Source organism: Dermochelys coriacea, chromosome 2 (assembly GCF_009764565.3).
Source record: "Dermochelys coriacea isolate rDerCor1 chromosome 2, rDerCor1.pri.v4, whole genome shotgun sequence".
Taxonomy (NCBI): domain Eukaryota; kingdom Metazoa; phylum Chordata; order Testudines; family Dermochelyidae; genus Dermochelys; species Dermochelys coriacea.
This window is the reverse complement of record NC_050069.1, coordinates 199,514,482-199,531,790: the sequence shown is the minus strand read 5'-3', so window position 1 is coordinate 199,531,790 and position 17,309 is coordinate 199,514,482. Positions and strand designations below refer to the sequence as shown.

Genomic DNA, 17,309 nt, shown 5'->3' with positions numbered 1-17,309 from the left:
ACTGAGCAGATGATGTGTCAGCAGTAGCAGCTTCTGCAGTAGCTTCTGTGGTGGTGAAGGAAGCAAGATGAGGATGAGGAAGTGGAGAAGGAGACCAAGCCACTGATATTAGAGAAGCTGTTCCCAGAGCAGCTTCACATCAGGGAGTGCCATTTCTGGGTTGAGAAACAAGCCTAGATTGATGGGAAAAGATCATTCTGTAGACCTGGGATGACCAGGAGTGGTGAGAGAAGTTCAGGATGATGAAGACAACCTCTTTTAAGATACGTTCTAAATTAGCCCTGAAGCTGCACTGGCCAGCATACCGACATGCGTACCATACACGGAAAGCATAAAAGGACTGGGAGTGTTCACCTTAGAAAAGATATGGCTAAGGAGGCAAATGATAGAGGTCTATAAAATCATGAATGGTGGGGAGAAAGTGAATAGGGATGGGCTGTTTACCCCTTCACATAATACAAGAACCAGGGATTGCCCGATGAAATTAGTAGGCAGCAGGTTTAAAACAAACAAGCATAATATAAGTTAAGGGAGGATAGGTCCATCAATGGCTATTAGCCAAGATGGGCAGGAATGCAACCCCATGTTTCGGGTGTCCGTAAACCTCCAACTCCAGAAGCATCTGGCAATGGCCACTGTCAAAGACAAGAATCTGGGCTACATGGACCGTTGGTCTGACCTAGTGTGGCTGTTCTTATGAGCCCATACCTGTGAAGAAGCAGTTCGGATCAGCTGTTGGGGCCATTGCCAGGCAGATGTGTGATGTCATGGAAAAGGTACTGTTGCACGAGGTTATAAAGCTTGGTAATGCCCAGGAGAGTATTGATGGTTTTGGACACATGAGGTTCCCAAACTTTGTTGGGGTAACTGATGGGACTCGTGCCTGTTATTTCCTCCTCCTGGGCTCAGAAATTATAAACAGAAAGGGTTATTTCTTCATGATGCTCCAAGGGCTGGTTGACCACTGAGGCAGATTGACAGGCAGAAGTACAGGGTGGTCTGGAAGGATCCATGGTTCTAGAATCTTTCAGAACTCAGTTCTTTGCCTTAATGAATAGAGGGCAGTTTGTCCACAGGATCACTATGGACATGAATGGTGTGGAGATTGGGCTTTTCCTCTGCTTCCCTAGTTAGTGAAGCTGTTCAGTGGCCACTTGGACCAGAAGGAAGGAACTGTTTAAGTACCGCCTCAGTAGTTCAGAATGGTAGTGGAGTGTGCATTTGGCCATTTGAAGGAAGGTGGCATTGTTTGTGTAGTAGGCAGATGATAGCTACCTGCTGCATTTTGTATCGTATTTGCGAGTAAGGCAGAAAACCCTTATTGATGGGTGAGAGGCTGAGGTGCGGAGGTTAGCTCAGGGTTTGAGCAGCCAGGAAGGGGTCTTATATATCTTACATGGCATATAGACTCACCACTGGATCTGATTTGACTTGTTTAGCCCTAGTTGAGACAAATCTGGAAGGTAGGGTAGAATATCTGATTTAAATGCGGTGGGGTGGGAGGGCTTAAATCACCAAAAATTAAATCAAAGAAACTGGAGTGAATGAAGACTGTTTTATTTTTCAGCACAATTTAATTTCCCCTCCTTCCCCCAGTTCCAGCCATAGGATCTCTAGAAGCTGCAAAAGAAACAGGACAGGACAGGATCTATTTGGTGATGTGGTCTGGGCCAGCTGGTGTCCTGCTAAGAGGCCTTCAGAAGACTGACAACTGTGTGTAAAACTAAACGAAGAGTTGGAGCAGCAAGAGCCATACACTAGTAGCAAAGAAGCAGTAAAGTCATTCCCGTGTGAATCATCTTCTTATATCTGCAAGTTCTTGGCAGCAGTTACTAAAACAGCTTAAATAATGTGTTTGTGTTCTACAAGCAGTTCAAAGCTATTGAGCTAAGTAGTTGCTGGGGCCGTATGTTTAGCAAATTTGTCAATCAGCTCAGGGAACTATAAGTAAATGGGGCTTTATTACAAAAGGTTTATTGCTCTTTGCAACTGTGTGGGAGTTTACATAATTTTCTAAGAAGCCCTTTTATCTCTAAGTGCAGCAATGATTAAAATTTACTTCTGGAGTGCAGTAAGTTTGAAAGCGGTCATGATGTAAGGTAGGCCCTGAACATTTATTCAGTAGCTAAGAATGTTCTTAAATTCTGTCCTAAGATCCAATAAACAAATCATATTTTTTGGCCATAAGGTGTTGTTTGGAAAGAAGGAGGGTGGGGGAACAGGCAGCCTTTACAAGCAGGGCTGCTACTTTGCCTTCCCTGCCACATCTTCCCAGCTCCATGATGTTGTTTTTGGACTGGCATCAAGATAGAATCTAACAATTGTGGCAGTCCAAGTCATGGCTCAACTCTGCGAGGTGCTGAGCACTCTGACCCTGATCCCCAAAAGCACTTATGCAATGTGCTTGCCTTTAAGCATGCAAGCAGTTCTGCTGAAGTTAATGGGATCCTTTAAAGCAAAGCCTTCTGCTTCAATGCTTTGCTGGAACATGGTCAAGCTCTCAGTGTGGACCTCAGTGCATCTTGCTGCTGTGTTGGTTAGAGTAAAAAATGCCTTACGAATTAATGTGTTATGTCATTATGGAATGATCACTGTTCCACAGTTAAGGTTGCAACTAATTTTCTGTTACAAGCCAGATTTATTTTTGTTTGTTTGTTTGTTACTCCTTTTCTCCACACCTTAACTTATATTGGCTTCAGTTTGGCCTTGGTAGTGATACCCTGAGAAAATCAAACTGTATGTTATCCATTCTTCCAACAAGGTTCATCTCTCCAGTGACCACAAAAACTAGAACAGGGGTTCTCAAACTTCATTGCACTACGACCCCCTTCTGATAATAAAAATTACTAGAGAACCCCACGATGGGGCACTGAAGCCTTAGCCCGCCCGAGCCCCACTGACCCAAGGGAAGAGGGAGCAAAGCTGAAGCCCAAGGGCTTCAGCCCCAGGCAGGGGGCCTGTAACCTAAGTCCCAACACACAGGGCTGAAACCCAGGGGTTGGCACCACCATATTGCATGACGGACACTTGACAAAATTACCGTACTTAGTGACAGACATTGTGGGGGTTATGTCACTTAGTTATTCAATGTTTCTTGAAAAATTACCACGGAACTCAACATTTTTACCATTGACACTTGTGTCCATGCACAGACACATTGCCGACCCCGCTGAGACCCTCAGGCTTCGCCCTTGGGTGGTGGGGCTTGGGCTTTGGCTTTGGCCCTGGGCCTCAGCAAGTCTAAGCCAGCCCTGGCGACCCCATTTTAATCGGGTCGGGACTCCATGTTTGAGAAGAGTAAACGTCTGTGTGGTGATGAGGCATCCAGCACTTTTTCTGATCAGACAGACGTATATAGGAAACCAGTTATAGAATTGATGTTGTACAATGCACATTTTCAGTACTAAACCAGCAAGGAAAGGAAGATAGGAGGCTGGCATCAGTTTAGATCAAAAGTTAAAGAAGTTTAGTGAAGATACCTATGAATTTTCATATTTCAAATTTTGTTGTTGTTTTTTAAATTCAACCCTAGCTCCTGAATGCCTGTGCTGTGTGTATCTTTTTAAAGGCATATTTTGATTTACTGCTTTCAACCTCACCTTAACAAAGGTTGTTTTATTTGTTTTTTGGTTTGGTTTGGTTTGGCTTTGGTTTGGGGATTTTATATTAATATGGATTTTGCTACCACTCCATAAATGTGATTCAGAAAGAAGAATATAATTCTTCTCTTTCTTTACTGCGTTATTTAAATCAATGAAATGTAATGTAAAGCCTTGAAGATAATTTCTCCATTACATTTCTTCTATGCTTAATTATAAATGTAGTTGGTCACTGAAAACAAAGCTGTTCATAAAATTAAAATCTGATGCTATTAGCTAGAGGGAACGGCATTTTCTTTTCAGGCTTAAAGCTTCCCTTTCACAAATACTTCACTATACATGAACATAATAATGGCCATACTGGGTTAAACCAATGGTCCATCTAGCCCAGTATCCTCTCTTCTGACAGTGGCCAATGCCAGATGCTTCAGAGGGAATGAACAGAACAGGCAATCATCAAGTGATCCTCCCCTGTTGTCCACTCCTGGCTTCTGGCAGTCAGAGGCTAGGGACATTCAGAACATGGGGTTGCATCCCCGACCATCTTGGCTAATAGCCAATGTTGGACCTATTCTCCATGATCGTATCTAGTTCCTTTTTGAACGCTGGTATAGTTTTGTACTTCCTTTTGTTTGTTTTAAACCTGTCTATTAATTTAATTGGGTCACCCGTGGTCCTTGTGTTATGACAAGGAGTAGATAACACTTTCTTATTTACTTTCTCCCCACCAGTCAAGATTTTATAGACCTCTATCATATCCCCCCTTAATAGTCTCTTTTCCAATCTGAAAAGTCCCAATCTTTTTAATCTCTCTTCATATGGAAGCCAGTCATCTACCTCTAATCATTTTAGTTGCCCTTCTCTGTACCTTTCCCAATTCTAACATATCTTTTTAAAGATGGGATGACCAGAACTGTACAGAGAATTCAAGATGGGCGTGTAGCATGGATTTATTTAGAGACGATATAATATTTTTGTTTTATTATCTATCCCTTTCCTAATGGTTCCTAACATTCTGTTAGCGTTTTTGATTTCCTCTGCTCATTGAGCGGTTGTTTTCAGAGAACTATCCACAATGACTCCAAGATCTCTCTTGAGTGGTAACAGCCAATTCAGATCCCATCATTTTGTATGTGGAGTTGGGATTACGTTTTACAATGAGTATTACTTTGCATTCTTCTTCGAGTTGTGTCCCTACAGTTGCTCCACTGTAGGTGTCTGCATCCCTACGCTGCTAATTGGAGAATTTTGGTAGCAGTGTCCATTTGGTCAGCATGTGCTTTGACCCTTTCCCATGCTTTGCCATGAGGCTAACCAATGCTGTGTTGGTGAACCCCTCCTCAGTTCCTGCTTAACCATCCCAGCTAGAAACGGAGCTTTATCTGTCTGTTAGTGTATCAGTAACATCTTCAGATTTGTTAATTTTAGCTACCTTTTTGGAGCTTCTGTTTTCTTTACTCCTTTATCTTTTATTACCAGAACAAAACAAAAACAAAACCCAAACTTTATTTTAGACTTCATTTTTCTTCCATTCTCTCCCTTCCTCCCTCCCCCCATCTGAGACCCCTCTGGACAGGGTATGTCCATTTTACCAGGCTTCTAGAAGCGTCTCAGTTGCAAGGAATCTATCCCTCGCAGTGCGTCTGCTGTCTGGGAGAGAACCACATACCACAGAAGTATGGTTTGTGCCAACAACTGTGAAGCCCAGATCCAGAAAGGATAGAGAACTGAGACTCAAGCTTCTCCTAATGGAGGTGGCCTTTCAACCACCTTCAGCTGCTCCGAGACCCCACACAGTGGGAAACCTCACCGCAACCCTCTATTTCTAAAGGAGGTGAGACCAAGAAGTACGCCCATGAGCCACTCACACAAGCCCTCTAAGAAAAGGGTCATGAGTCCCCAAAGCGAGCCCCGACCAAGTCGAAAACAATCTCCAGTTCGTTCGGTATCTTGTTACTGATGGCATTGAAGCTGTCTAAGTCTGGTACCAAGGTCTCGCGCGGTACCTGGAGCATGTTGGACTGTCTAGGGACCCAGTGGGCACAGGCAAGGAATCATCAATACCGACTGGGCACGAGAAATCCAGAGAATCCACCCTGGGGAAGGCTCCTTTGGTATGGACATCAATGTCAGTACTGACTTCGGCATATCAGGTACCGGTGGACTACACTATCAGGTCCACATCACCGACTCCTTGGTGCAGACATCTCAGCATGGACAACCACCACTGGTACTGACGCCTTTGGCACTGCTGGACTTTCGGTATGCAACAGACTTTTCACCAGAATTGATGCACCAGAATTGCCTCTACTCAGTACCGGGGCAAGCCTAGCGCTCCAGACATGCTGGCAACATCATGCCATGCACCCCCATTTTTGTCCACTGAGTCAGATAGTGTATAAGAGGAATTGGTCTTCTGCTTCTCACCCACGCTATGGTGCCCAATTCCAATATGAACCTCAGCCGTATCGTCCCTCTGATCCACAGCTTCCCTAATATGGCAATCATGGTACCTTTAGGTCCCTTCACACCCTCTCAGTGGCCCTACTGGGACCCTTGGCAGGCACACAGACACCATGCTTTTTGTACTCTAGCATGGCTTATTGAGCCAAGGAGGCATCAATTTTTTCCCACCTGATTACCAAGAGGTTTCTTAAAGGCATCGTGGACCTCTTCCACCAACCCAAGTTTCCTACCCCAAAATGGAACCTCAATCTAGTATTAAAAGAACTGACTAGACCACCCTTTGAACCCATGGCCACTGGTTCTTTAACTCACATTTCCATGAAGACTGCATTCCTGATCACCATTACTTCAGCAAGAAAGATAGGGGAGATAGTGGCCCTGATGGCACATCCTCCGTTCACGGTAGTCACTCTTAGACCATACCAAAGTTCACCCCCAATGTGAGTTCCGTATTTCATGTGAATCAACTCTTTCACCTTCCAACCTTTTATCCTAAGCCTCACCAGGATAATAGGGAAGCCATCCTCCATACACTTGATGTAAGGAGATCCTTGGCCTTTTATTTGGACAGGACAGGACAAAGCTTTTAACTGTGGTGGCGCTTTTTTGGTCCTCTTCTGATGTTTTTGAGTTTGGGGTATACATTTAATTTGAGCCTCTATTGTGTTTTTAAAATGTTTCCAGACAGCTTGCAGGCATTTCACTTTTGTGACTTTACCTTTTCATTTCTGTTTAACTAGCTTCTTCATTTTTGTATAGTTCCCCTTACTGAAGTTAAATGCTATTGTGGTGAGATTCTTTGCTGTTTTCCCCCCTACGAGGATGTTAACTTATATTATGGTCACTATTACCAATTGGTTCAGCTTTTTTGACTCTTGTACCAGATCCTGTGCTCCACCTTGGTCTAAATCAAGAATCACCTCTCCTCTTGTGGGTTCCACGATTAGCTGCTCCAAGAAGCAGTCATTTTTGGTGTCAAGAAACTTCATTTCTTCATCCCATTTTGAAGTGACATGTACCCAATCAATATGGGGATAGTTGAAATCTCCCTTATTATTGAATTTTGTATTTTTATAGCCTCTCTGATCTCCTGAAGCATTTCACAGTCACCATCCTGGTCAGATGGTCGGCTATATTCTTCCTATTCAAGCATGGAATTACTATATGTAGAGATTCTATGGTACAGTTTGATTCATTTAAGATCTTTATTATATTTGACTCTATGCTTTCTTTCGTATATAGTGCCACTCTCCTACACCACCTACTCTGTCATTTTTATACATGAATAAACAAGTATTGCTTTTAGAATTGTGATCATTTTAACATGCAAGAATTTGGAACAATATGAAAATATATCAACTTTTGAACTAAACAAACACAAAACCTACAGCAACCAGTGAGAGCATGGGGCAGAAGTTGCATATCCTCTCTTGGCCTCTTCTATATGTTTTGGGAAATGCCACGCTTCAGAACCTCAAGATAAGAGCCACTGAGATACATTATGGCTCACATGTTTTGTATGTACGCTCCCTAGTCTGATACAGGGCCTCTGTGCATTCATGCGCACACATACACATCATTTAATTGCTACTCCCAACAAGAATATATTATGCAAAATAGGGGAAGCTAGCTGAATAAGGCCAGGTATTGGTATTGCTGTTAGTGTGTATGTGTGCCTGTGTGGGAGAGCTTTATTTTTATTTCCCATTAGAATCCTCCATCTGGCTGAGGAGCTCAGTGGACCATTAATGTTAATTTTCAATAAGTTGTGGAGCACTGGAAGAAGAAGTGGAAGACTGGTGGAAAGTTAATGTTGTGCAAATTTTTAAAAAGCATAAATGTGATGACCAGGGTAATTATAGGCCTGTCAACCTGACATTAATCCTGAGCAAAATAATGGAGCAGCTGACATGGGACTTGATTAACCAATAATTAAAGGAGGATAATGTAATTAATGCAAATCAGCATGGGTTAATGGAAAATAGAACCTGTCAAATTAACTTGATATCTGTTTTTGAGGAGATTGCAAGTTTGGTTGATAAAGGTGTGACAGTGTTGACTTAATAGACTTCTGTAAGGTGTTTGACTTGGTACCGCATGACATTTTGATTAAATAACTAGAATGATATAAAGTTAGCATGGCGCACACTAAATGGATTAAAAGCTAGCTAACTGATAGGTCTCAAAATGTAACTTTAAATGTGGAATTGTCATTGAGTGGATGTATTTTCAGTGGGGTCACGCAAGGATTGTTTTTTGGCCCTATTGTTTTTTGGCCCTATTTAACTTTTTAACCAATGACTTGGAAAAAAACATAAAATCCTTACTGATAAAGTTTGCAGATGACAAAAACATTGAGAGAGTGGTAAATAATAAAGAGGACAGGTCACTAATTCAGAATGATTTGGATCACTTGGTAAACTGGGTGCAATCAAACAATATGTATTTTAATATGGCAAAATGTAAACTAATACATAATAGGAACAAAGAATGTAGGCCATACTTACAGGATGGGGGACTCTATCCTGAGAAGCAGTGACTCTGCAAAAGATTAGGGGTGGATAATCATTTGAATGTCAGCTTCCCATTGGGATGCTCTGGAAATTCTGTGATGCATAAATAGGAAATCTCAAGTAAGAGTAAAGAGATTATTTTGTCTCTCTTTTGGCCCTGGTGAGACCACTGCTGGAATACTATGTCCAGTTCTGGTGCTCATAATTCAAGAGGGATGTTGATAAAGTGGAGAGGGTTCAGAGAAGAGACACAAGAATGATTAAAGACTTAGAAAACATGGAGCTCCATCCATTTACCTTAATAAGGAGAGGGTTATGGGGTGACTTGATTGTAGTTTATGAAAAACCTACATTGGGAACAAATATTTAATAATGCGCTTGTCAGTCTAGCAGAGAAAGGTATATGATCCCATGGCTGGAAGTAAAATCCAGACAAATTTCACCTGGTAATAAGGTGTAAATTTTTAACAGTGAGAATAATTAACCATTGGAACAATTTATCAAGTGTCATGACACATGGTGGATTCTCCCTCACTGACCATTTTTAAATCAAGATTGGATGTTTCTAAAAGATCTGCTCTAGGAATTATTTTGGGGAAGTTCTATGGCCTGTAATACACAAAAGGTCAGAACAGATAATCACAGTAGGCCCTTCTGGTTTTGGAATCTATAAGGATTTTTTTTTAATTGGAATTTTTACTATTGCTTTCAAAATGCCTGCCATACCCGGATTTGCCCATTGTCTACATGCTTTTACAGAGTTAAGTTTATACTGTTGTAAAACAATGGATTCATAAAAGATATATCTTTTGAATAGTACTGTGACGGGTTCGGTCACAGAGACCTCCTTGGGACTGTCATTTGTTGTGCTGAAGCTATCTCTGAGCCCGTTTTTTTTTTGTCAGCTTGGGACTCCAGAACCCTGTCTTGTTGAGCCAGATACTCTAGCCTGCTGCAACAGAGACCCAGGGTCTGAACTACACCCCCAAAGCTGCAAACTTAACTGAAAAGCTCAGCAAGTACTCCTGTCTCCAGCACCGAGACACCCAGTTCCCAATGGGATTCAAATCCCAAATAAATCCGTTTTACTCTGTATAAAGCTTATACAGGGTAAACTCATAAATTGTCTGTCCTCTGTAACACTGATAGAGAGGGATGCACAGCTGTTTGTTCCCCCAGGTATTAATCACTTACTCTGGGTTAATTAATAAACAAAAGTGATTTTATTAAGTATAAAAGTAGGACTTAAGTGGTTTCAAGTAATAACGGACAGAACAAAGTAAGTTACCAAGCAAAATAAAACAAAACACTCAAGTCTAAGCCTAATACTTTTAAGAAACTGAATACAGGTAAATCTCACCCTCAGAGATGTTCCAGTAAGCTTCTTTCACAGACTAGATTCCTTCTTAGTCTGGGCCCAATTCTTTCCCCTGGTACAATCCTTGTTAGTTCCAGCTCAGGTGGTAACTCGGGGATTTCTCATGACTGGCCTACCCCTTTGTTCTATTCCATCCCCTTTTATAGCTTTGGCACAAAGCAGGAATCTTTTTCTCTTTGGATCCACACCCCTCCTTCTAAATGGAAAAGCACCATGTTTAAGATGGATTCCAGTTCAGATGACATGATCACATGTCACTGTAAGACCTTCTTCTTCATTACTTAGTAGCTGGAAGACAGGTGCATAGGAAGGCTTGCGGGTAAACAAACCCATTCACAGGTCATTGATTCTGAAGCACCCTTAATGGCTTCCACTTAATATGTTTACATCAGTAACACAAGTTTATATCTTATTCTCCTAATTCCAGACATAGAAATAATACATGCAAACAAATGGGATGAACACACTCAGTAGATCATAAGCTTTGTAATGATACCGTACAAGCGACCTTTTGCATGAAGCATATTCCAGTTACATCATATTCACAGTCATTAGCATATTTCCATAAAACATATGGAGTGCAACGTCACAAGTCCTATTTTGAGAGAGAGTTTCCTATAGGAAGAAATGGTTTTAGGGTTAAAATACAGGACATGGACCCAGGAGACGTGGGTTCAGTTCCCAGCTCTGCCACTGACTTTGTTAGCTTGAGCAAATCACATCAACTCTCAGTGCATTAATTTCCTCATCTGTAAAAATAATAATAATAGTACGGGGTTATTAACTCTTGCCTCACAAATCTATTGTGAGACATTTCATTAATGTGGGTACAGTTGTGGTTGGGCTTCTCGGGGGCAGACACCATAGAAATTTAAAGTATGTTATTTATCAATGAGATACCTCCAGAAGGTCTCAAGCTTGCTATAGAAAGTTGGCTTTTACTTTCTGTACATGAGAAATGGGTGCATTGGCCCATCTCAATGTAATATTTCCAGATAGCATTTTAACAAACAAAAATACTTTTCTTCTACACTTTTGCAACATTTTCTATCCAAATTAGCTTCTTTAAAGTTTAAAGTAAAAACAGAAAAAATCTGTGGCATTATTTTGAAGAAGAGCTGTGAAAGCAATATGAAGTAATCTCATTAATCACACCTGACCTGCCTCCTTTCTTGTCTCTAGCTGTCAGAAATGACAGGAACAAAAAGAAGAAAGAGCCTTCAAAGCAAGAGTTTACTGAAAACTATGAAATGACAGCAGAGTTGGATGATCTCACTGAGAAAATTCGGAAAGCTCACCAGGAAACCTTCCCCTCTCTCTGCCAGCTGGGGAAATACACTACGGTAAGTGCTGTTTGTAAAGAACACATTTGGAAAGGTACACAGCTGACAGTAGTGTTGGATTGGATATGTTAGACTTTTTCTAAAAATTATAGTAAAGTAGATCAATTTCTTGAATCTCATGCCTGCTTCCAGAGCTGATACGGTATTCGGTGATGCTGTTCTACGGTCTGTACTGAATCTGTAGTTGAGGTACTGCTCGGGAATCCCCTGAAACAGAGCATCCATATGGACACGACTTGAAGAAGAAGGAGAGGTTACTTACTTTGTACAGTAACTGGAGTTCTTTGAGACGCGTGTTCCTATTGATGCTCTACTACCCGCTGCCTCTTTCCCCTGTGCCTCAGAATCTTCTTGCTGGACTTTTGAGAAGGAATTGAAGCACCAGTGGGTCTGCCCTCATAATATACCCTCACAACAGAGCATGAGGTTATCTAGGGTGCATGGACACTGCAAATAAAGTCTCCGATCAAGAGTGCACAGGCAAGTGCCTATCCTGAAGTGGGATATGCATCTCAAAGAACTCCAGTTACAGTACAAGGTAAGGGATCTCTTTTTTTAGAAAACACATCCAATCTTAATTTAAAAGATGGAAAGATTAAAGTATTGACATAGCAAAGAAATGGATGTATAGTCCATGGGACTACTTGCATTCGTAAAGTTAAGCACATCCATTTGTTTTTGCAAGAAGTGTCTTAATTTGTTAAATTCCTTCACAAGGCTACAAACCATGTTTGGGCTCCAGAAAACTAAAGTCTCATGGATGAGGTGCTCTTAAACATTACTGGATTATAGCTACAAATCTTGCCTAATCCCAGTCTCAAAACTAGTGAAGATTAGCTATTGGGACCAGGAAGAATGCAGATGTTATGTTCTCCATTTTAATTCATAAATAAACCAAATTCCAAAATGCCAGTTTGTAATTTAGGCTACCACCTCCATGCCTCCAAATACTTTATACTGTATGTACAATTGTATGTAGAAAGGTTAAGAGACAGATTTCATCCCTCAGAATTTTCCTGTGTACATCTACATGTAGTGTGTGTTGGTAAATGGATAAGAGACTGCAGCACATACAGATGGCAGTGAAGAAACACGTCAAGCTTTTCAAATGCAGTAGTTAAAGATATGCTCGATATGGATAAAGTCACTGTGAAAGTCATAGTAAGTAACATAGTAATTTCTGTACTGGAACTGACCTGTGCTCTGTCTAATCCAGTGGTTTGTCACTAACAGTGACAAGTACCAGATGTTTGAGGAAGGGGCAAAATACCCTGCAGCATGCACTATATAAAACTGAGGGTGTGTTCTCGCTTGTTTGGCCATGAGATCAGAGACAGCTTAAATGGACAAAGGGGTTGGATAGATGATGTGATACTTGTGCTGTGCAGCCAAGATCGAGGGATCCATCCTGGGTCTGTGCATGAGAAGCTCTGTCCTGTAGTGCTTTGTCAGACTTGAAATTTTTTCAATTATTCAAACCTTAATCAAGGAAAATTGGCATTGACTGACTTACTATGTACAGTATACTCTTTTTTTTTAACCAGGTGTGGGGTAAGTCAGGTTAAAGCTCTTAGATCCCTGTTTGTAAGATCTCAAAATGAAATTGCAAGAAAGCAAGTGTAAATATTGTGCACAGGGTTGAAAAATAAGAAAAATGTAATATTTTCACAAACCTTTTACACATTTGATTTTGAGAACAACATACAATTGTTTGTCCTGGAAAAAGCTTATACAGCTACGTGCTTCTCTGACAGTATCTCCTTACTCCTGCTCATGTTAGACTTAGTCAAAACAATGAATGCAGGCATGCCATTAAATAACAGGAATTACTGAAGTGGCCAAGCACGTTCAACTCTCCTGGGACCGGTGCACTGTGCTGGGCTGTAAACTTGATAACAGCCAGCTGGTGACATAATTGGACGTTCTTAACTTCAGGCATCAAGATTGTGGGATTTGTGGGGAGGCTTTTCAGTGAATCTCCTGTGTTAGGTTCCTACCGAAGAAAAAGGTTGTGATTTAAGTCATCTTAAACAAAATGGCATATAAATAGACTCGCAGTTCAGTAAACATAAGGCCATTTCTGAAAGATGTGTGGGAAAACATTTCTGGGCTTAGGGGAAACCACTTTTTGTCCATGTCAGAGCTGATCATATGTCCACAGCTGGAATGTATGTCCTCAGACAGGAAAACATTCCAGAGTTTTATGCTCACAGACTGTGTGGCAAACAAACTGTATCCATCTGATATGAATATGTTACTGTGTTAGCTTTATGTTAGGCTGATACAGTAGCTCTATTGTACTGGTATTTTGTGTGGCTAATATGTTGTCAAAACACAAACAGGGGCCCCTGTATTTTTGCATTGTAAGTTGGATGCTAAGGTATAATTATATTATTTTTTTGTTCTTGGAACAATATAAATATAAGTGCCATATCAGAGAATATTGCTCATTTAGTGCTGTTGCTACCGCATCCAACTCCAATGGTGTCTCCTAGCATGAGTTGCCACTGAGACAGACACCGGGGTTGAATGCCAGCAGGGATTTCAGAGCCCTAGCTGGGAGTGCCTCCCTGAGCTGAGTAAGCCAGTGAAGCTGGACCTAGTTTGACTTAGAGACTTGATCTGATCGTTCCTCATGGGAGGCTGAGTCAAGTGGTTGCTGATATGGAGTCAGAACAGAGAACTCTGGAGGCATAGGACCAACCCCTGGTTGCTTGGTTTTGTAATGCTTATGACATTCACTGACTGTTTAGCTCAGCGGTTCTCAAATGTCGTTGCGCTGTGACCCTTTCTGACAACTAAAATTACAGCACAACCTCCCGCCACAGGGGGCCCTGCAAAAAAAGCTATGTTGCTCAGGCTTTGGCTTCAGCCCCATGCGGTGGGGCTCAGGCTTCAGCAGGGCCAGCATTAGACTCGCTGGGGCCCAGGGTAGAAAGCACAAGCCCGAACCCAAGCACTGCCACCTGGCGTCAGCTTCAGCCCTGTGAGACGGTACTTGGGCTTCGGCTTTTGGCCCTGGGCCCGAACAAGTCTAACACCGGGCTGAATGAAGAGAATGTGGCTAGCAGCTCTGCTAGTTTATGGTGCTTGGATTAAATAAGAGTCTTGTTTATTAACACTCACCCCATCCTCACCTCAAGAGTGCTATTTTGGCTTAACCAGGATCTTATGGCCCTGCAACTGCAGAAAAAGTTCACAGGCTCTGAGCCATAGATACATCAAAACTGATTGAATACCACTTTAATACCACTACTGTCTTCAGGTTCACAGACAGCTTCACCCCTATATCTGAATTGTAGACTGTTTAAATCACTGGTCTGACTACACTTTGGTTATCAGCTTAGCATTTTAGATGGGAATCTGTTTTATTAACTCATCATTACTATGTCATACCCCTGCCTATATCTTAACGGTTAGACCCATAAGCACTGGGTTTGCGCTTTCACAGCTGCTTGCCCTTGCTTATAGAACTTGGGGATAAGAATGATCACAAACATCACTGTTCTCAACAAAATGCAATCTCACTTCTTTAGCTTAGTAGTTTTCTAATGCCATAGTTTAAAAAAGTTCTTATTGGGATGGAAGGGAGAAATGGAAGTGTCGTGAATTGGTTAAAATTTGTAAGCTGCTCATGCCATGTTGATTAATCAGTTTGCAGGGTTTGGTAATACAATAAACTGTCCTTTATGAGCCACATGAAATTGAAATATGGAAATCAGAGAAGTGCTAAGAAATTAGAAATAAACCATTGTTTGAAAAATTATGAGGCCAAAGAAAGCTAGAAGTGCATAAAGTTTTTTACTCCACTTAATTGATGGTAACAGTATATTGCAGCCAGATGATTACCTAGTCATGCTTTAATTGGGGGCCTTATTTATCATTTAGTAGAACAGTGAATCTAGACATCTTGTAAAAGACCGTTTTGCTACCAAGTGCAGTGGGTGGATTGGTTCTGTAAACTGCTTCACAATTTAAAAAACAACAGCAACCCTAGAGATGTTTAATTAACATTGAAATAAAGTGTAGAACTGCTCAGACCTCGTGAGCTTACTGGCCTGGACTTCTTGAAAGAGGAAACTCTGCTCCATCGGTAGGATTCTTTTACATTTTTAGTAGCATTGCATTTGACATCGATTTTGGTATTTTTGTTTCTAACAAGAGCAAAGGGCTCTAGAATCTGTAACAGTAGAAGACAAAGGGGCAAAATGGCTAAGACCAAAAAAGCACTGCAGAGGGATGCAGCCCTAGGAAATCTATCTAAGCATTTGGAGTGCAAGTATCAGAATATTCTTATTTATTCTTGAGCTCTGCAAGGAGCAGTTTATTTAGGAACCCAAGACTTTTTATACTAGGTGTTCTGTCCTGGAGGAAATATATTTTCCCCTTTTTAAAAATTGTTTGTGTTTTGTGAAAAATAAGTTTTAGACAATTTTATATCCATCCTTTCTATAAGGTGTCCCCATTGCTAACAGTTACAATGAGAAGAAAAAGGAGTCTACTTACAATAATTGAAGAATAATTCTCTCCTATTAAATTCCCCAGGTCATTTGAATTAGCAGGTACATTTGCTGGGCAAGTGTAGCTCTTTTTATGATGAGAATCAGCAAGCAGTTTAAAGATAATGGATTTCAAAAGTCCATCATAAATAGATCTGTTTTATTACTGTCATCCAGCTAAGAGAAAGTGCCTTAGTAATTTCTCTAGCGATGTCATACTTTATAATATAATTGAGTGTAACTATGCTTCTTATCCCTTGAGACTGATATTATTTGTAAGTCTACAGCTGTGTTACATCCAGCCTCAAGATAGAGGGAGAAATTAAACAGAAAATACTCTGTGGACCCTGCTTCGGGTTGTCCCAAACAGCGCTTTGCTAGCCGAGAGCATACAAATAGGCATCCTTTAGGTATTTTGTTCTTTGTAGCTGTTCTACTTTAAAGTTACATGACTACTGTTCTGTACTGTTACAGAGATAATATATTAATATATCATGACACTGGCATTCAGCAAAGATATGTGCTGAGCACCTATGAGCCTTGTTCCATTTGTAAAGTGGATTTTAAAGACAGTAGGGATTCCAGTACAGGGTGCATATTTTCCTGAATTCTGTATTGTTATGTGGAGATAGAGCGGATTACAATGGAGAATAAAAATGACTGAAAAAAAGGGATCAACTTATGGGGCAAAAATTACTATTTAATTGGATTTCTTAGCATGGTTGGACTTTGCCACTGATAAAGATGTCACTAGTGAGCATTAAGTATTGTTCCGCCATATGTTCACTAGAATGGGATTACAGGAAGCACAGTCTTTAACCTTATGCATGTACTGCTCTTGGAAAAGGCACCCAAAAACATGCTTCTGCAAAACTCCTCATGTTTGAAGTTTTTTCATAGCATAGATAGAGAAGATCCCCAAACATTGCTAATCAGTTTCTGTTTCCAAGAGGCATTTTATTAACTCTGTGTTTTATTGTTCAGCCTCTACATTGATGATGCAGAATCAATTTTATGCAGGACTGCTGCTAAAAACATAGCTGTTTTCAATGAGACTTATCACTGTGTTCATTACCAAATAAAATGTTAAAAGGCTTTCTATTTGCAGCATTTTGAAAATAATGTGTTCGCAATTTTAGATCCAATGCCTATGAATCTGGCAACTAGTATAATTAAACACCAAATTATTGTGTTTTATTAACTGCCTCTTCTCTTCAGTTTGCATAATAGGGAGTTAGATTTACATCTTGTGAAGACTGCTATGCATTACTTTTAATAGACAACACATCAAAATTCCCTTTGCTGGAAGTGTAGCATGATAAAATAACCTTATATGATACTGATGAAGATTTTGTTCACACCTGCTGGTTTCATGCAACATCTTTTTTTTCCAGCTGGATACCCTATTGTAAAATGATTTCCTGCTTTAGGCTCTGCTTTGTGTAGCTCTATCCTATGCCATCTTTCTATGAACTGGATAAACTGCTTATTAAATTTAATTACAGCCTGAA

At 40.8% G+C, this 17,309-nt stretch overlaps 1 protein-coding gene across 6 annotated transcripts in view; it reads left to right on the top strand.

The window, feature by feature from the left end:
* The window catches only part of RARB (retinoic acid receptor beta), a 532,878-nt gene that overhangs the window by 495,383 nt on the left and 20,186 nt on the right, over positions 1–17,309 (top strand). For all 6 annotated transcript variants that reach the window (XM_038392096.2, XM_038392089.2, XM_038392090.2 and 3 more), the window contains one exon: positions 11,139–11,299. In XM_038392096.2, the coding sequence (XP_038248024.1) occupies positions 11,139–11,299 (161 nt within the window). The remainder of the gene's footprint in view (positions 1–11,138; positions 11,300–17,309) is intronic.